The sequence below is a fragment of the Ovis canadensis genome, chromosome 7 (genome assembly GCF_042477335.2).
Source record: "Ovis canadensis isolate MfBH-ARS-UI-01 breed Bighorn chromosome 7, ARS-UI_OviCan_v2, whole genome shotgun sequence".
Lineage (NCBI taxonomy): Eukaryota > Metazoa > Chordata > Mammalia > Artiodactyla > Bovidae > Ovis > Ovis canadensis.
This window is the reverse complement of record NC_091251.1, coordinates 95,303,394-95,323,498: the sequence shown is the minus strand read 5'-3', so window position 1 is coordinate 95,323,498 and position 20,105 is coordinate 95,303,394. Positions and strand designations below refer to the sequence as shown.

The 20,105-nt window shown below is 43.7% G+C and overlaps 2 protein-coding genes across 2 annotated transcripts in view; one reads left to right on the top strand and one right to left on the bottom strand.

Moving 5' to 3' along the window:
* The window catches only part of HEATR4 (HEAT repeat containing 4), a 45,878-nt gene that overhangs the window by 24,858 nt on the left and 915 nt on the right, over positions 1-20,105 (top strand). The window contains exons 11-16 of the mRNA XM_069596955.1: positions 8-188; positions 735-804; positions 1,831-2,020; positions 2,700-2,778; positions 3,770-3,929; positions 5,304-5,362. Coding sequence (XP_069453056.1) covers positions 8-188; positions 735-804; positions 1,831-2,020; positions 2,700-2,778; positions 3,770-3,929; positions 5,304-5,362 — 739 coding nt within the window. The remainder of the gene's footprint in view (positions 1-7; positions 189-734; positions 805-1,830; positions 2,021-2,699; positions 2,779-3,769; positions 3,930-5,303; positions 5,363-20,105) is intronic.
* RIOX1 (ribosomal oxygenase 1) lies at positions 5,005-9,695 on the bottom strand. The gene has a single exon (XM_069596957.1). The coding sequence runs from the start codon at positions 7,446-7,448 to the stop codon at positions 5,475-5,477; it is 1,974 nt and encodes a 657-aa protein (XP_069453058.1). The 5' UTR covers positions 7,449-9,695; the 3' UTR covers positions 5,005-5,474.

Below are 20,105 nucleotides of genomic sequence, written 5' to 3'. Positions count from 1 at the left end.
CTTACAGAATCAAGCTGGGTCAAGGAAATTTCCAGGAGCGTGTGGAAGCCCTCTACCTGATTTGTGGGCTCAAGCTTATGACCACCAAGCTTCTCCCAAGCTTTCTGAACTGCTTCTCTGATGACTTCATGGCAGTTCGGCGGGCAGCTTGTTTGGCAGCTGGTGCCCTGCAGATCCGTGATAATATGGTGAGTCAAGGAGACATGTACTCTTCTTACCTGATTAACCCAAGAGGACATTACTCTGTGCTCCCCTCATACACAGATCACTCACCGTTCTGTAGGGACACAGAATGAGAGATCAGAACAGGAAGGTGAGGAGATATACAGGCCACACAAACAGTTAGGACCACACATAGCTCCAAGCCAGCCTAGACTCACTCTAGAGCACACCCCTGAATCCTGTTCTCACCTCAGTTAACCAGCTTCTCATTATGTGTGCTCACAGGCTTTGGGATCAACTCCAGTGGATGGAGTTAAAATCTCTAGTTATTAGAGGAAAACCTGACGGAGGTACTCAAAAGCAGCCTATACGGCCAGAGATCTGTGAGCTGGGAAAATCAGCCTCTAGACAGGAGAGAGCACTGTGTGTATGCTGGTACTTCTGGCTCCAGCTCATTTGTCACTAGATTTGATAGATCACTTTTCCAGTTAAAGCACATTTTAGAGAAGAGCAGACCCTGTCCATTCTTGCTCTTATTCTCTCCACTTAACACTGCCTTTTATCCGTCCTAGGTCCTTGAATGCCTTCTGAATCTGATACAGGGAGATCCCTGCTGGAAAATCAAGGCCTTTGCCATTCGAGGTATTATGGCAGTGGCTCCAACTCCTCTACCTCTAATACCTTCCCATATTTTATAGAGGATCCCCAGAATCTCTTTAGGAAGAGGGTAGAGGGGAAGGGAGGGGATGATCACAGCTTCTCAGAAGAAATTAAAAATCATTTCCTTCAATTTTTAGTTAAGGATCCTGAGTCTAGGTCTATGTCTATGTTGTGGTAGAGGACTGACAAGGTAGTCCCTGCCAACTGTTGGGTATGAGTTCCAAGTAGGTATCTGCTATTGGATATACTTGCTTTCTGTAGAGGTGTCAACCATAGGACTCCGTAAAAGTCAGACCAGATTTAAGACTGCTACAAACCTAAAATCCTGCCCTCAAATTTCGGAGCTTCTTTTTAGGGATCTTTGACATTGCTTCTTTCTGATAGTCTGGCAGGTCCCTATGAGAATCAGCTCTGGGTAGAGCCATGAAGTATAACTATACCTTCCTTTCCCCTTACCTGACTAGGCTGGTCTTAAGTTATCTATCCCATATCTCATCCCTAGGTAAATACATTAGTGTATTCTCACATCCTAATGGATGAGAATGGTATTGAATATCCCCCTCCGAGGAATTCTCTAGAGGATTCCTAAAATACTGATTGTCATCTAAAAGGGAAGATATCCACTGGAGAAGGGATAGGCTACCCACTCCAGTATCCCTGGGCTTCCCTTGTGGCTCAGCTGGTAAAGAATCCACCTGCAATGTGGGAGACCTGGGTTTGATCCCTGGGTTGGGAAGATACTCTGGAGAAAGGGAAAGGCTACCCACTCTAATATTCTGGTCTGGAGAATTCCAGGGACTGTATAGTCCATGGGGTCGCAAAGAGTCAGATACGACTGAGTGACTTTCACCACTTTTCAAAGACAATATACTTAGTTTTTATAATATTTAATTTAGCAAGTGGTTGCCTATTTTTTCTTAGTAATTACTAGTAAGGCCACTTCTGGATGCTAGGACACAGCCAACTCAGTCTTAAGTGACAGTGGGACATGCCCTCTAATCTCTGCAGCTTTGGGGCAAATCGGCTGTGTGAGTCCCCAGCTGACAGACCTCCTGCTCTGGGCTGTCCACTATGAAGAATCACCAGGTGTACGACTAGAGGCTTGCCGGAGCATCCTAGCCCTCAAACTTCAAGGAGACCGGGTCAGGGACACCTTCCTCGATGTGCTGCTCCTAGAGGACCATGAGGCTGTTCTGAAGTAAGCACTAACCTCTGGTTCTTGCCAAGACCTCTTGTACTGCCAATTCTTCCAATCTTGTTAACATACTATGTCCTTGACTCTTCAGGCTGCTTAACAGCTGTGAAAACCACAGGCTTATGCATGCCATTCATCTACTTATCCACGTAGGCAACAGAAAAACAGAACTAAATTAGATTGAAAGTGAGGCTCATGTAGTTTACGTATTTGTTCAGCATTCCAGGTGGTTTTTTAATTCAATTAACATTTATCAAGTGCCTGCTTAGTGACAACAGGCTTTGGAGTCCAAAAGAGCAGGATTTGAACCCCAGCTCAGATATGTACTAGCTATGTGAGCTTGGGTAAGTTAATTCTCTGAGCCCATTTTTTCATGTATCAGATGCAAATGGTAGTCTACCATATGGGTAAGTGGTGGTGATTAAGGAGATAACATGTTAGTACCTGTCATAAAGGTGTTCAATAAACATTATCTAATAGTACCTTCAAATACGTCATCTCAAAAACTACAGAACACCCCTGTAAGCTAAGCATCATACCAGCTTTGCAAATAAAGCTCAGCAAAACTGCACAGTTGAGACTGGAACTTAGGATTCTTGTCTGATTCCAAGTGCTGTATTTTCCACCTGCATGCTTTCAAGGATAGGAAGATTTAACCTAAGAAGTCCTTTTTACCTTTCAGAGAAATTCACCATGCAATGAAGATACTCAACTTAGAAAATGAAGGAAACCAAGAAATGCTTCAGGAGATCAGGAACAGGGTAGATAAGTATAAGCTGTTTTCAAGAAAAAATTCAGGGTTCTCAAGAGTTCCTCCCGATGGCTCAGTGGTAAAGAATCTGCCTGCCAAAGCAGGAGATGCAGGTTCCATCTCTGGGTAGCAGAGATTCCCTGAAGAAGGAAATGGCAACCCACTCCAGTATTCTTGCCTGAGAAAGTCCATGGGCCGAGGAGCCTGGCAGGCTACAGTCCATGGGGTCGCAAAAGAATCAAGACTAAACAGTTTCTCAGACTCCCTTCCCCGCCCCTTCCCCAAGCATGTAGATACACTTTCAATATTTCTAATTGTAGAAATATTTTCTACAATCCCACAGAAAACAGAAGATACAAAACACATCTGTGCAAGACAGGATTATAAAATCCTAATAACAAAACGACAAACAGCAGCCTATTAGTCCCATCAGGTAGCCACTGAGATCAGTTTGTTGTTGTTTCTGAAATACTGTTTCCTTCCTTCCCGTGTTCTCCTCACCATTCTCTAAACCCAAGTTCCTTCTTTTTTGCAGATGGGTATAAAGAAGGAATGAGGGATTGAAGCTGGCCCCCTAGATTTTCTTTTTCCTTCTAAATTTCTCTTAATTCCTAATCTGGGCTCTTTCCCCAAAGGAACACTAGCTAAACAGATGGTTCTAGTTTTTCAAAGCTGCTGGCAGAGATGAGTAGAGGGGAAGAATACTTTTAAAAAGGCAAAACATTCTTTCTAAAGATAATTCACAAAACCAATTTCACATCAGGCATTTCTTAGCAGATTCATCATGCCCAAAAGCTAAAGTACATTTTTCATTAACAAGTGGTTTTTTCATTAACAGGTGTAAAAATGTCCAACCAACATCACAAGAGAACAATGTTTTCAGGCATTTTAGGTACCACCTAATATTAATAAGCATGATGCAATATGTTACTTCATTAACACTTTTTGATGATCTGCAGCCTGATAAGAGTTTTTTTTAATCATCATCTGTTCTGTTTCAGATTCAAACACTAAGCCAAAAGGAACTGTTGATACAGAAAGTATTCAAGATTGAGGCAGCCGTAAGAAAAGCGAAGGAGGAAGCAAAACGTGTTTATGTGCAACCCAAAGAAGGGCAAAAACCACTGAAGCTCCATACTTTTCTCCAAGAAAATTTTCAGGGTAGGTTTTCTAGGAATTAGTCCTATGCCTTGATTCCCTTAACAAGCCTTTTCAGGACTGGAGGTCTGGGGACTTAGTTGTGAGCCCTGTAGGATGAGAGCCAGGAAAGGATACTTCTCTTTCTTCTTGGCCACCATCTCAGTCTGTTATCTTTTCCTTGCCCCTTGGATTTTGATTTTGCTATCTGATCCCTTTAGAAAAATGAATGATGTAGCTCTGAACCAATTTGAAAGTGAGGTCAAAAAAAAGGACACCTTAGAAAAAAAAAACTGCTGTATGTCTGGCTAAGCACTCAGAAAAAGCCTCGAAGCTTAAACTTGAATAGGCTGAGATGTACTCTCATGTAATCTAGGCTTTTGCAACTTAAAAAAAGACTTCATCAAGTTCTCAACTTTATATAACTGAAACTTAGCACTCATGGCAAAATGATCTTAAAAGTTCCAGATACAACCTAAAATGATGAGGTGGAGACATCAAGCTGTACCAAAACATAAAATGAAGTGTGCCCAGGCATAGCAGCAGCAGCCTCAGGTCATTCAGCCAGCTAGCTGCCCACCAGCCACCACCCCAAACCCAGGTTTTCTGGTTCCAAGTCCAGTGCTCCCTCTGGTACACCAGGCTCTCTTCCACCAACCATGAGAATATTCATTTGCCAGATTTGGGGAAGTTTCTTTCAACTACCAGAAAAAAATAAGAGTAGAAAGTAACTTGAACAGCAGCGTTCCCTCACGGCCAGCCTGCTACAAGCTGGCTGACTGTGGCCTATGACAGCACAGCTAGTGACATGCTGCCTGTTTTAGCAGCAGCGCCAGCCACTGATGCAAGCAAGCACTGAGCAAAAACATAATACCCTTTAAAAAACATAATATACTCATAACTTTTCTAATAGGATTGTGCTGTTTGGGGTTCAAGGAGCATGATTAAAATGAATCAATTACCCCTAGGGTTGCAAAATTGGTCCCAATCCTACATCCACCCTAAGTTACCTTGCGCCTCAGCCATTGCAGTTTTCCCGTACCTACCCTCCTCCTCCCACATTTCTTCAGACCATGCCACACAATAATCTAGCCTCAGAAAAGGAAAACTCTGGCAATTTAATAACTTTTCTAACATTCCCACAAACTCACAGTAACAAACAGGAAACTGAACCCAACCCTCCCCACAAACTGACGAAAGAGAACTCAGATGAAGGATGCAAATTCCAAGTAAAACCTTTTGATGTCTCAAGCAGAATAACACAGCAAATCCCACACAGTACTCTGAAGCCTGAGGGTGATGAAGAAGTTGGTCTCTCAAATGATCAGGAATCAAGTTACTCCTGCAGAAAAGGCTCCTTTTTCCATCTCCAACTCCTGCTTTTACTTCTGTGCCTAGGTGAGGAGGTGTCTCCTAGAAGACGGTCTGACTTCTATGATACTGAGGCAGTCATAAAGGTAAATATGAACACACTGATGGGTATCAAGTAAGAAAATGAGTTTTCTCCCTCAAAAGATGGTGGGAGAGAACCACTACTGTTTTATTTCTGGCATTTAGTGAGTAACTAGTTCAGGTTAGAGGCATCTTGGTGAGCAGCAGCCCCTTATCATATAACATGGTTGCCAAGGAAAGCTGGTCCTCCACAGTGTCACAGGGCAAGTCCCCTACTCGCACAAACTCTGGGTAGGAGCGAAGCAAGAGTTCCATGGCATCAGCTTGCTGGGGGTATATCTCCAAGCACTTAGGCTCTTCCAGGTGATAAACTCGGGAGTTCTCCACTGTGTAATAAAGAAACAAATGGCCCCCCTCACCCACCAGCCGAGCTATACCATCCTGAAGCATGTGCACTTCTGTTTCTGTTGTCAACTGGGCTCCCACGTTTACAGGTTCTCCAGCCTCCCAGCGAATTGGGAGCCCATAAACGCTTAGTGCCCTCTCCCTGTCAGTCAACACAGGGGGCAGAGAATCGTGGATGAAGTCTTTGGCTCGCTGGTCAGCCACAGCATCAACTGGGGCAAAGTGTCCCAAGCGGGCAACCAGGACCCGCACCTTCTCCATGAAAGCAGTTCTTCGCGGATCCTTGGAATCCGAATGCTGGGCCCCCATGTAATCCATAAAGTCTCGGGGCAGCCCCCTACGAAACTCCACATTTTCCTCCATTGCGGCCTGCACTGCCAGGGGCAGTACAGCCTCCAGGAAGTCGCCCCAAGTATTGCGCTGGTATGTGGACAAGGTCAAGTGCAGAGAGTGCACCCCATCCTGGCATTCGGCTTGGTGAATGAAACCTCGGGGGAAATAGAGCAAATCTCCAGGTTCCAGCACCGTCTGCAGCACCGGCTCTCCGAGGTCGTCCTGGCTGAAGTTGGGGCTGGACGTCAGGGCCAGTTCCTCGGTCGGCACCCGCGGTCTGTAGACCCGCCAGAGTTTCCTACCTTCCAGCTGCAGCACGAAAGCCTCGATGTCGTCGTAGTGGGGGGCAAAACCCTGCGAGTTGGGGGGAGTAAGGTAAACGTTGGAGCCTGCCATACTTCCGAACTGCTCCTGGAGCACGGCCAAAAACTGCCACACGGTGGTGGAGAAAGCCTGCGGACAGAGGAGGCGCAGGGAGCAGCCGGCCCGGTACAAGGACCACGCGGCGGCGGGCAGGGCGCGGCCGGGAGGGTTCAAGGTCTCGCGCCGCCCATTGACGTAGCGCGCGGCGTCCAGGTGCTGCCCGAATTGCACCTCCTCGTTGCGCAGTATGGAGTCGAGGTCGGCGGTTGAGAAAAGACCCTGGTAGTAGCTCTGGTCCTGCCGCCGCACCAGCACTGCCTCGCGCTCCCACAGGCGCCGGTAGAAATGGTCCGGCGGCATGGGCGCAATGAGCCACTCGAAGAGGCGCGCCGCCCGTCGCCGGCTGCTAGGGATGCGGTTCAGCTCGGCCAAGATGCGCTGCAGCGGGGAGTCCCAGGGCAGCTCCTCGCCCGTGCTTTCCCCCTGCGGCCCCGACAGCGTGGCAGGAGCCACGGACGGCGGGACGGCCGCCGTGTGCTGGGCAGAGCACAGCAGGGCCGAGGTCTCCACCAGGCGCGCGGACGGCCCCGAAGCCGGCACCAAGCGCGCGGGCAGCGCCGGCGCCTCCAACAGGCGCACCGGCGGGGTGTGAGCTTCCACCAAGCGTGCCGCCGGGGTCTGCGCCTCCACCAAGGACCGGGGAGTCTGCAGGGAGCGGGACGCGGGCGAAGCCTCCAGCAGCTCCGCGGGCCCGAGCTGGCCGTGCGGCTCCCGCCCGTTCGCATCCGAAAGGGCCGCCGCTCCTCCCGCCAGCGGGTCCCCGGGTTCAGCGACCGTCGACTCCACCCTTGAGTCCTCCAAGTCCTCGCTCTGCAGCGTCTGGGCCCTGAGCGCGGCCATTCGGGACGAGACACTTCTCCTCAGCTGCCGTCGGATCTTTCTGGGCCTCAGGGGCAGGGCCAGGACCGACCCGCTATGTGGCTGTTGCTGGCGCCGGCGTCTCAACCGCCCGCGTCTCAGCAGCCCAGCGCTAGCCCTGAGCCCGTCCATGGTCCGAGCCTCCCGCTAGCTCAGCGGGAGACGGCCGGAAGCCGGCTCACGCACGCGGCGGCCGCAGTGTACTCTGGGAAGGGGGCGGGCCTCCAGCTGCCTTCAGGTTGTCCACGCCCACCATTTTTCCTCCGGCGCTTCCCGCTTCCCCAGTTAGAAAACGTTAAATTCTCGGGTTCGCCTAGAGCCGCGGAGTCTCTGCCAAGTTGACATTGGTTCCATATTTAGAGGGCAACTTAAAAATCAGATTGTCAGGGACTCCAGGAAAAAGTTGCGACTTAACTCTCCTTTTCTTCCTGTGTCTGCAGATTGCAGTGTTCACAGGCTTGTCCCCGTTTCTGAATAACACGTTGCCCAGCAGCTTTGCATGAGAAAGCTGACAATTCTTGGTTTCAAGGATTGCACTCAGGCAAAGTTCTAAGTTCAGACTTTTGGTCCATCTGGTCCTCTTTACAGATATCGATTGAAGCCCTAAATTACGCCGCCTAACTTCCCTTTGTCCTCTCTCCATTACAAATTTTCAGTCATAGCCCTATCTCCCTGAAGAAAAAAAAAATCCATGGACTTTTCTACTTGTATTTCTTTTTTAATATAACAAATGTTTACTGACTACCTACTAAGTGACAGACATCGCGACAGCCTGGGGTAACAATCATAAGCAAAACAATGAAACATTATTACCTGTCTTCTTGGGACTTATTTCCGAGGACAAAATCAACATGCGAGATAATGCACAATCCTTTTTCTTCCCTTCATCTTTGCGAGTTTGATCCAGCTCAAACTTCAAGATCATGGAATGTTTTCTGACTTAATTCCATATTCAGTAAACATGCTGACTTTACCTGCGCAGGGCTTCTCTGGTGCTCAGCTGGTAAAGAATCGGCCTGCAATGCGGGAGAACTGGGTTTGATCCCTGGATTGGGAGGATCCCTGGAGAAGGGAACAGCTAAAAAGCCTCTTGATGAAAGTGAAAGTGGAGAGTGAAAAAGTTGGTCTAAAGCTCAACATTCAGAAAATGAAGATCATGGCATCTGGTCCCATCACTTCATGGCAAATAGATGGGGAAACAGTGGAAACAGTGTCAGACTTTATTTTTGGGGGCTCCAAAATCACTGCAGATGGTGACTGCAGCCATGAAATTAAAAGATGCTTACTCCTTGGAAGAAAAGTTATGACCAACCTAGACAGTATATTCAAAAGCAGAGACATTACTTTGCGGGCTAAGGTCCATCTAGTCAAGGCTATGGTTTTTCCTGTGGTCGTGTATGGATGTGAGAGTTGGACTGTGAAGAAGGCTGAGTGCCGAAGAATTGATGCTTTTGAACTGTGGTGTTGGAGAAGACTCTTGAGAGTCCCTTGGACTGCAAGGAGATCCAACCAGTCCATTCTGAAGGAGATCAGCCCTGGATTTCTTTGGAAGGAATGATGCTAAAGCTGAAGCTCCAGTGCTTTGGCCACCTCATGCGAAGAGTTGACTCATTGGAAAAGACTGTGATGCTGGGAGGGATTGGGGGCAGGAGGAGAAGGGGACGACCAAGGATGAGATGGCTGGATGGCATCACGGACTCGATGCATGTGAGTCTGAGTGAACTGCAGGAGTTGGTGATGGACAGGGAGGCCTGGCGTGCTGCGATTCATGGGGTCACAAAGAGTCAGACACGACTGAGCGACTGAACTGAACTGAACTGAACCCACTCCAGTATGCTGGCCTGGAGAATTCCATGGACTGTATAGCCCATAAGGTCGCAGAGAGTCAGACAAGACTGAGTAATAATCATTGTCACTGTTACCTGCCCAACCCCTCAACTCCCCACCAACCCCCCACTGTCCTGGTCTGTGTGGCAGGTTGAAAAAGAATTTCCAGACATGAGGCAGAAAGAGAGAAGAATAAAGTTTGTTAGAGCGGGACAAGCTGTTAGAACAGTGAGCCAGCTTAAGGGAGAGCCGAACGTTTTTTCAGGCTAGCAGCCAATTTTTATAGCTTCAAGATAGAGAAAATTCCTACTGGAATGGTGGCATTAGGTGATTGCTTAGAATGCTATAGGGTGGATAGTAGGGTGGGTATTTTATATAATATGAAGTCTGGGAACTGGCCAGTTTTGATCCAAAAGCTCATGGCAACAGTTGCTATGGGGCTTGGTCAGGTTCAGAGAATTTTATCCTGTGAACTTTGTAAGGGACTCCACACCTGTGACCTTGGTGTTGGGCTCACATCCATCCCAGTAGGAAAACACAGAATTTCCTTTGGATGACCATTCTTTGTCTTACACTCAGTTGCTATGGATCAGGTGGGGCTCCACTTGGGCTCCAGAAGTGCTGCAGAGCACAGTGAATGCTCCAGACTGTGGAAGGCCTGGAACATCACTGGAATCCAGTATCCTAAGGCCACATTGATTGGCTTGTGCTTAACCACGTGACCCAAATTTCTCCATTCCAAGTGAATCAAGGGAGCTTTGCTCTACAGACAGGCTGCCAGAGATTCTGGAGTCCACATGCAGAGGTGAGCAATATCCTCATCATTTTTGGTGGCAATTGAGCATCCATCCAAGAAAATTCCTGTGTCCCCAGACTGCTGTGGGAGACCAACTTTTGAGTTCCGCGTTTTCGCTCCAAGCTGCTCCTGGTGTTTAAGAAGAACTGCAAGCTGCACCTTGGGCCAGGGTCTCTCATCAATTACCTGCCCTGAGCCCAGCTTTCTTGGGTGGGAGGCGTGGAGAGGGGGCCGAACTGAGATTCATGAAGGGAATCGGGGCTATTCTTGTATTCTTGATATCTGCCCTTCCCACCCCCTCTGGAATTCTCTTTTATTAGCTTTAGCTTCTCTCTACAGAATCTTCAATCGCACCTCCTCTGAACCTTAAATCAATTCCTTGAATCTGGGCCTCTCATTTTGTTGGGGCCAGTGTGAGGAAAGCAGGAGAGACTCCATCTTGAAGCCTGTCATCCATCTTAAAGACAGGATGTGAGCTGGGCCTGAACCCTGCCCAAGAGTGAGGAAACCATTGCTAGTGAAAACCCGGTCTCCTGGAGACTTCCCTCCCTACAGATGACAAACGGAGACTGTAGTTGAAGTCGGGCTGCCCCTGTTAGATTAACCATGGAGACATCCCCCCTTGATGTATAGTCATTGGCAGCCAGTTCAGACAATTCAGTCCCTCAGTTGTGTCTGACTCTTTGTGACATCATGGGCTGCAGCACGCCAGGCCTCCCTGTCCATCACCAGCTCCCAGAGTTCACTCAAACTCACGTGCATTGAGTTTACACCCTTGCAAGCAGTTATGAACATGTTAGACTTACATCAAGTTACTCTCTCAGATCTCAGTAATCTCATCTGTAAAGTGGGAATAGTCATTGAATATACTTCTTCATAGAATTGTTGTGAGGATAAAATAATGGATGCAAGGCACTTAGTGCAGGATCTGGTAAAGGTCTACACACTTTAAAAATTGTAGTTATAATTATTATTATGAAACAAAGCCATGGACGATGGCTTTGGTGCCTCTGGCCCAGTTCAGAGGATCTAGGAGTGCAGGAGGCAGAGAAGTACTTTAGTTGGGCAAGATGACAGCATGAAATGGGGAGATTATTCATGCACATGCCCTGTGGAAGTTTAAGTGGGTCACTGGGGCCATATCAGACAAGGCCATTGTGTGAGATATCACTCTGCAGTTACCTGGCCAAGAGCCAAAGGCCAAAATAAGGGTTGAAACCAACTGATGTTCTCCTGGAAAGTCCTGTGCCCTAATCTAGGGCTGCAGTGTCTGAAGGAAGGGCCAGCAGAGGGGGAGCCCTCTTCCTAATTGACAAACAGGCTGTGTGTGCTTGCCTGATAACAAGATTTTCTGGGGAAATACTGCAATGGGCAAGTTAAGGCTGTCACTGGCAGCTGTGTTTTTTCAAAGAGAGCAGTTTTCAAAATAAAGTGGACCCATCCTATAGTGAACTGGGGGGATGAGCTATGCTTCTTGGCTGGCAAAGCTGGGGAATACTGTGCTTAGCTGGAGGAGGGCCATAGATTTGTCTTTACCACATCCTGTACAGGTATCTTCTACTCTAAGTCTTTCCTGTGACCTAATCCCCTTCCTTTTTTCAACATTTTTGTGATTTCCTCAAATAAAGAATGTTGTTTCTATCTGTCTTCTAAGTTTCCCCTGCGACCGGGAGGTACCTTTTGGGGACTGGCTTATCTTTAATTTCATCTTTTTCCAATGGAAAAAGTTCAACAAAAGTAGCTATTAATAACCATTTTCTGGGACTTCCCTGGTGGTCAGGCAGTGGAGAGTCCATTCTTCCAATGCCAGGGGTGCAGGTTTGACCCCAGATTGGAGAACTATGGTTCCACATGTCACAGGCATGGCCAAAAATTTTCTAAAAAACAAAACAATTTCTAGAAATATAATTTACTGACATGGAATAACTTCTCAATATATCATTGAAAGGAAAGGAAAAAGAAACAGACAAAATAAGTGATACAGTAGGTTCCCATTCAGGATGTGTGTGTGTGTGTGTGTGTGTGTGTGTGTGTGTGTGGTGTATGTGTATTTCTATCTATACATCTGCCCATATATACATACTAGTGAAAAAAGTTTGGGAGTCCTTATGCCACAATATTTAACAGTGATTGCCTTTGGATGGTGGGATTTCAGGTGATTTTTATTTTCTTCTTTTTTGCTTATTTGCATGGTCTGGGTTTTCTACATTGTAAATATCATTTATACAATTAAAAATATAGTGTTTTTTAAACAACAAACTTCACTTCCACTAATTCTTTCATTTTTCCTGCTCTCTAATCATTGTTTGCCTTGCTCTTGTTTTCTTGAATTACCTTTATTAATTAAAGAAATTTGATATTGAGATTATAAATGTTAATAATTGTTCATCAGAGAAGCTGCTGTAGAAAAGAGGTTGGATAGAGCCTATCCCATATTTAAAGCTACATAGAATGATTTGAAGCCTCTCAGAAAAGTTATCTCCTCCACCAAAACCCATTGTTAATTTTTCCTTCGAATTCAGTTCAGTTCAGTTCAGTCGCTCAGTCGTGTCCGACTCTTTGCAACCTCATGGACCACAGCACGCCAGGCTTCCATGTCCATCAACAACTCCCAGAGTTCACTTAAACTCATGTCCATTGAGTTGGTGATGCCATCCAACCACCTCATCCTCTGTTGTTCCCTTCTCCTCCTGCCCTCAATCTTTCCCAGCATCAGGATCTTTTCAAATGAGACAGCTCTTCGCATTGGCCAGAGTATTCGAGTTTCAGCTTCAGCATCAGTCCTTCCAATGAACACCCAGGACCGATCTCCTGTAGGATAGACTGCTTTGATCCTCTTGTAGTCCAAGGGACTCTCGAGACTCTTCTCCAACACCACAGTTCAAAAGCATCAATTCTTTGGCGCTCAGCTTTCTTTATGGACCAACTCTCACATCCATACATGACTACTGGAAAAACCATAGCCTTGACTAGATGGACTTTTGTTGGCAAAGTAATGTCTCTGCTTTGGAATATGCTATCTAAGTTGGTCATAACTTTCCTTCCAAGGAGTAAGCGTCTTTTAATTTCATGGCTGCAATCACCATCTGCAGTGGTTTTGGAGCCCAGAAAAATAAAGTCTGACACTGTTTCCACTGTTTCCCCATCTATTTCCCATGAAGTGATGGGACCAGATGCCATGATCTTCGTTTTCTGAATGTTGAGCTTTAAGCCAACTTTTTCACTCTCCTCTTTCACTTTCATCAAGAGGCTCTGTAGTTCTTCTTCACTTTCTGTCATAAGGGTGGTGTCATCTGGATATCTGATGTTATTGATATTTCTCCCAGCAATCTTGATTCCAGCTTGTGCTTCATCCAGCCCAGCATTTCTCATGATGTACTCTGCCTAGAAGTTAAATAAGCAGGGTGACAATATACAGCCTTGACGTACTACTTTTCCTATTTGGAGCCAGTCTGTTGTTCCCTGTCCAGTTCTAAATGTTGCTATTAGTCATTGCCTTTTTCATTAATTCTTCCCCCCTTCCCCCATTGGGAAGATATTAGATTGCCAGGGCTACCATAGCAAAGTACTACAGACTGGCTAACTTGAACAACAGAAATCTACTTTCTTACAATTCTAGAGGCTGGAAGTCTGAGTCAAGGTTTTGATGGGACTGGTTTCTGGGTCCTTTCTCCTTGGCTTGTGAATGACTGGCTTCTCCCAATCTTCATATGGTCTTTCCTCTGTACAAGTCTGTGTTCAAATTTCTTCTTTTTATAAGAGCATCAGTCATATTGGATTAGGGTCCATTCTTAAAATCTCACTTTAATTTCATAACCTCTTTAAAGAACTTGTCTCCAAATATAGTCACATTCTGAGTTACTGGTTAGAATTTATGAATAACACATGAATTTTAAGAGACATACTTTAGCCTGTGACAGAGGGGTGATATATACTAAATCACAAATTCCTTGAAGCACTTTTCCTTTTTGAAGGAAGGATAACAAACATGATAAGTTATTGAAAAGGAGATAGGGAGAAAAAGAAATTTAAGGAACATAAAAGAAAACAAATGTCCAGGGTAGTGGTTTTCATCCCAAGATGACTTTGTACCCACCCCCCGCAACCTCCTTCCTAGGGGACATTTGACAATATCAAGAGACATTTTTGTTTGTCACAACAGGGGAGATGTTACTGGCATCTAATGCATAGAGGCCAGAGATGCTGCTAAACATTCTACAATGTGTGATACAGCACCACACAAAGGATTATCCAGACCCAGACCTAAATGTACCAAATACACCTAAATATACCAAAAGACGCTTGCTCCTCGGAAGAAAAGCTATGACCAACCTAGACAGCATATTAAAAAGCAGATATTTTACTTTGCTGACCAAGGTCCATCCAGTCAAAGCTATGGTTTTTCCAGTAGTCATGTATGGATGTGAGAGTTGGACTATAAAGAAAGCTGAGCACTGAAGAATTGATGCTTTCGAACTGTGGTGTTGGAGAAGACTCTTGAGAGTCCCTTGGACTGCAAGGGATTCAAAGCAGTCAATCCTAAAGGAAATCAGTCCTGAATATTTATTGGAAGGAAGGACTGATGCTGAAGCTGGAACTTCAGTACTTTGGCCACTTGATGCAAAGGGCTGACTCATTGGAAAAGACCCTGATGCTGGGAAAGATTGAGGGCAGGAGGAGAAGGGGACGACAGAGGATGAGATGGTTGGATGGCATCACCGACTCAATGGACATGAGGTTGAGCAAGCTGCAGGAGTTGGTGATGGACAAGGAAGCCTGGTGTGCTGCAGTCCATGGGGTCGAAAAGAGTTAGACATGACTGAGCAACTGAACTGAACTGAAATGTATCAAGGTTGAGAAACCCTAGGATAAACTTTTGGATGACTTCATCAATATAAAATTTGAATATCTTTGATCCAGTAATATTAATACTACTTCCAAGAATCTATCCAGCAGAAATATCCACCCATATGTACAAACATATATATATAGATAGATACTTATTGTTTATCAGTTCAAAATTGAAAATGGCTCAAATGTACTAAAGATCAAGAATTCTTGTTAAAAATTATTACTAGGAAAGATGTTGAAAATATATTGTAATTGAAAAATCAAATTCCAGAACAATATGTATATTGTCCCTTTTTGTTGTTAAAAATGCAATCCATGTATATTTATATATAGTTTCTTTAAAACTACATGTGTTATATATGTGTCTGTGTGCACAGTTGAATACCTGAAGTCAGAGGTTCCCTCTGGGGAATGGCGTTATTGGCAATAGAACTTTCATGCTTAAATTTATACATTTCTGAGTTACTTGGCTTAAAGTCTCAAGGATATAGGACTTTGCTTTGGCAAATGTGAGACAGACTCCAGGCTAACTTTGAGAATATTGACTCTTACTAATTTGGATCATTGTTTTACCAAATTACTGTAAATCAGGGAGCAATGTATTGTAATAATCCTCAAACCAAATCTGGCAGAACTCCTGTGGACTAAGAATGATTTTTATATTTTTTAATGGCTGATTGAAAAAAATCAAAAGAAAAAGAATATTTTGTGATGTAAAATTTATACAAAACTCAAATTTCATTGCCAACATATAAACTTGTATTGGAAGTTTGTATTGTACTCATTCATTGGAGACTCCCTGGGGCTACTTTCATGCTACAGCAGCAGAGTGGAGTAGGCTGTCTCACACTCAAAGCATAAAATATATACTATTTGGCCCTTCACAGAAAAAGTCTGCAAAGTCCTGCGGTACAATACGTAAGATGTTTTCTAGGATGTTGAACTTCCAACTCTTTTGCTACGGTCCCACTAAAAGAATTGTGAAAAACTATGTCACCTCTTCACCTTCTTTCATCGACATCAAAAATATTTTTAAGGACTTCTGTGGTGGTTCAGTGGTAGAGAATCCACCTGACAACATGGGAGACACAGGCTCCGTCCCTGATCCAGAAAGACCCCACAAGCCACAGAGCTGCTCGGCCCCTGTGCCACAGCTATTGAGCTTGTGCTCTAGAGCCTGGAAACTGCAACATGAGAAGCCTGCACACTGCAACTAGAGAGCAGAGAAAGCCCACGCACAGCAACAGACCCAGCACAGCCAAAAATAAATAATACATAAATAATTTTTTAGAATGTTTTTAAGTAAAAAAAAAATTTAAAAAAATGTTTTTAAGTAGATACAAAGAGTCTAATTTCTAACATCTACATATTCTGGCATTATATATTGATATTTTAATTAATTGTTATATCACTTCAAAAATGCATCCAACTAAATCTCTAACAGTTTGGTACCTACCATCCATCCCCTGGAGAAGGAAATGACAACCCACTCCAGTATTCTTGCCTGGAGCATCCCATGGATGGCGAAGCCTGGTGGGCTACAGACCATGGGGTTGCAAAAGTCAGACATGACTTAAGCAACTTAGCACACATATATCATCCATATTAAAAATTGTAATAAACAAGCTTGTAATAAACAAGCTCTTCTTTGAAGTTGAAAATTTAATCTTTTTTTATTTTTTTTATTTTTTTATTTTTAGTTTTTTATTTTTTAAATTTTAAAATCTTTAATTCTTACATGCGTTCCCAAACATGAACCCCCCTCCCACTTCCCTCCCCACAACATCTCTCTGGGTCATCCCCATGCACCAGCCCCAAGCATGCTGCACCCTGCGTCAGACATAGACTGGCGATTCAATTCTTACATGATAGTATACATGTTAGAATTCTCATTCTCCCAAATCATCCCACCCTCTCCCTCTCCCTCTGAGTCCAAAAGTCCGTTATACACATCTGTGTCTTTTTTCCTGTCTTGCATACAGGGTCATCATTGCCATCTTCCTAAATTCCATATATATGTGTTAGTATACTGTATTGGTGTTTTTCTTTCTGGCTTACTTCACTCTGTATAATTGGCTCCAGTTTCATCCATCTCATCAGAACTGATTCAAATGCATTCTTTTTAACGGCTGAGTAATACTCCATTGTGTATATGTACCACAGCTTTCTTATCCATTCATCTGCTGGTGGACATCTAGGTTGTTTCCATGTCCTGGCTATTATAAACAGTGCTGCGATGAACATTGGGGTACATGTGTCTCTTTCAGTTCTGGTTTCCTCGGTGTGTATGCCCAGCTGTGGGATTGCTGGGTCATAAGGTAGTTCTATTTGCAATTTTTTAAGGAATCTCCACACTGTTCTCCATAGTGGCTGTACTAGTTTGCATTCCACACAGAATTTTATTCTAATATATTCTATATGCTTGAAAATATTTTTTATCCTCATCACACTATCTGTAACAAAAATATGTGTTTAAATTGAGGTTACAATTATAGTCTCTTACCATAGTCTGGGTTTCTTCCTGGGACTCCCTGACCTCCTAAATGATTTTTTTTTTAATTTGCATTCATTGAGACTCGTTCTTTTGTTGTATAGTTCTTTAGGTTTTAACAAATGCATAATGCCTGGTATTCACCATTTTGGTGTCATAGAGGCTAGTTTCTGTTCAGTTCAGTTCAGTTCAGTCACTCAGTCATGTCCGACTCTTTGCAACCCCATGAATTGCAGCATGCCAGGCCTCCCTGTCCATCACCAACTCCCAGAATCTACCCAAACCCATGTCCATTGAGTTGGTGATTCCATCCAACCATCTTATCCTCTGTCATCCCCTTCTCCTCCTGCCCTCAATCTTTCCCAGTATCAGGGTCTTTTCAAATGAGTCAGCCCTTCACATCAGGTGGCCAAAGTATTGGAGTTTCAGCTTCAACATCAGTCCTTCCAATGAACACCCAGGACTGATCTCCTTTAGGATGGACTGGTTGAATCTCCTTGCAGTCCAAGGGACTCTCAAGCCTCTTCTCCAACACCACAGTTCAAGAGCATCAATTCTTCGGCACTCAGCTTTCTTTATAGTCCAACTCTCACATCCATACATGACTACTGGAAAAACCATAGCCTTGACTAGACGGACCTTTGTTGGCAAAATAATGTCTCTGCTTTTCAATATGCTATCTAAGTTGGTCATAACTTTCCTTCCAAGGAGTAAGCGTCTTTTAATTTCATGGCTGCAATAACCATCTGCAGTGATTTTGGAGCCCAGAAAAATAAAGTCAGCCACTGTTTCCTCTGTTTCCCTATCTATTTCCCATAAAGTGATGGGACCGTATACCATGATCTTAGTTTTCTGAATGTTGAGCTTTAAGCCAACTTTTTCACTCTCTTCTTTCACTTTCATCAAGAGGCTGTTTAGTTCTTCACTTTCTGCCATAAGGGTGGTGTCATCTGCATATCTGAGGTTACTGATATTTCTTCTGGCAATCTTGATTCCAGCTCAGATTGTGCTTCTTCCAGCCCAGCGTTTCTCATGATGTACTCTGCATAGAAGTTAAATAAGCAGGGTGACAATATACAGCCTTGATGTGCTCCTTTTCCTATTTGGAACCAGTCTGTTGTTTCATGTCCAGTTCTAACTGTTGCTTCCTGACCTGCATACAGGTTTCTCAAGAGGCTGGTCAGATGGTCTGGTATTCCCATCTCTTTCAGAATTTTCCACAGTTTATTGTGATCCACACAGTCAAAGGCTTTGGCATAGTCAATAAAGCAGAAATAGATGTTTTTCTGGAACTCTCTTGCTTTTTCCATGATCCAGCAGATGTTGGCAATTTGATCTCTGGTTCCTCTGTCTTTTCTAAAACCAGCTTGAACATCTGGAAGTTCATGGTTCACGTATTGCTGAAGCCTGGCTTGGAGAATTTTAAGCATCACTCTACTAGCGTGTGAGATGAGTGCAATTGTGCGGTAGTTTGAGCATTCTTTGGCATTGCCTTTCTTTGGGATTGAAATGAAAACTGACCTTTTCCAGTCCTGTGGCCACTGCTGAGAATAGTTTAACCACCCTAAAAATCTTTGCTTCCTCTTTTCCATCCTGTCTTCCTCCCCTCAAACACCCAACGATCAATGATCTTTTTATTATCTCTGTTGTTTTGCCTTTTCCAGAATGTCATATAATAAAAATCATACATTAGTAGCCTTTTCAGGCTAAATTCTTTCACTTAGCAATATATATTCAAGGTTACCCATACTTTTTTGTGGCTTGAGAGCTTTTCTTGTCTGAGAATAATATTTCATCATATGGATGTACCACTGTTAGTTTTTTCATTCACCTATTGAAGATTGGTTCTAGTTTTTAGTGATTCATAGTGATTATGAATAAAGCTGCTACAAACATTCATGTGCAGGTAAGACTTACTTTTTATCATGATTTCAGTTTTATTTTTTGAAATATTTATTTGTCTGCTTCGAGTCTTAGTTGCAGCATGCAGTTTCATTTTTAGTTGCAACAATCAAACTTTTATTTGTGGCATGTGGGATCTAGTCCCCTGACCAGGAATTAAACCCAGACCCCATCATTGGGAATGTAGAGTCTTAGCCTCTGGACCACCATGAACGTCCCATCATTTTTCACTTCAAGCATAATATTCAAAGAATATAATAAAAATGATCGACAGAGAAATACATCTTGAAAGTCAAAATTAAAATTATATAGCCCATCATAATGTATTATTCAATTTTTAAGTAATAAAAAACAAGATAATAAATAATTTCGTGGTTCTTACTACTTAAATAGCAAAAATACAATATAATATGTAGCTGAAATTATAAGTTATTTGTAAGGTAAGAATTATTATACAAGGCCCAGTGTTCTTTCTGCAAATATGTAAATAGGCATATATGAAACTCTGGAGTTAAACTTTTGAGATTAATTAGAAAATATTTAAGTATATAAAAACCAGAAACAATCTCATTAAATTCATCAGACATCATAACAAAATTGTTCCTATTTATTTAATGAAACAGGAAGATGCATGCAAACACAAAGGCAAATTCAATGTTTGTAGTACCAGTATAGATTTGTTCCCTGCAGATACACAGTTCTGATGTGTACTATTTTGCTTGATTCCTATTACAAAAGAAAAACATATGGTGCATTTATTGATAACGCAGTTTTCCTGCATCATCATATTCTGGTTAAAAAAAAAAAAGGGTAACTTCAAAGAATGTAAATTTTTCAAATTCAAAACAGTCTTTTTGTCAAGGTAGGTGAGAATATATTTTATTTAACAGTTTGTTAGCTTAATTGATAGCATGTATATATT

Bases quoted from the DNA above. Each gene is read 5' to 3' on its own strand.
- RIOX1 (XM_069596957.1), bottom strand. From the start codon at position 7,448: ATGGACGGGCTCAGGGCTAGCGCTGGGCTGCTGAGACGCGGGCGGTTG.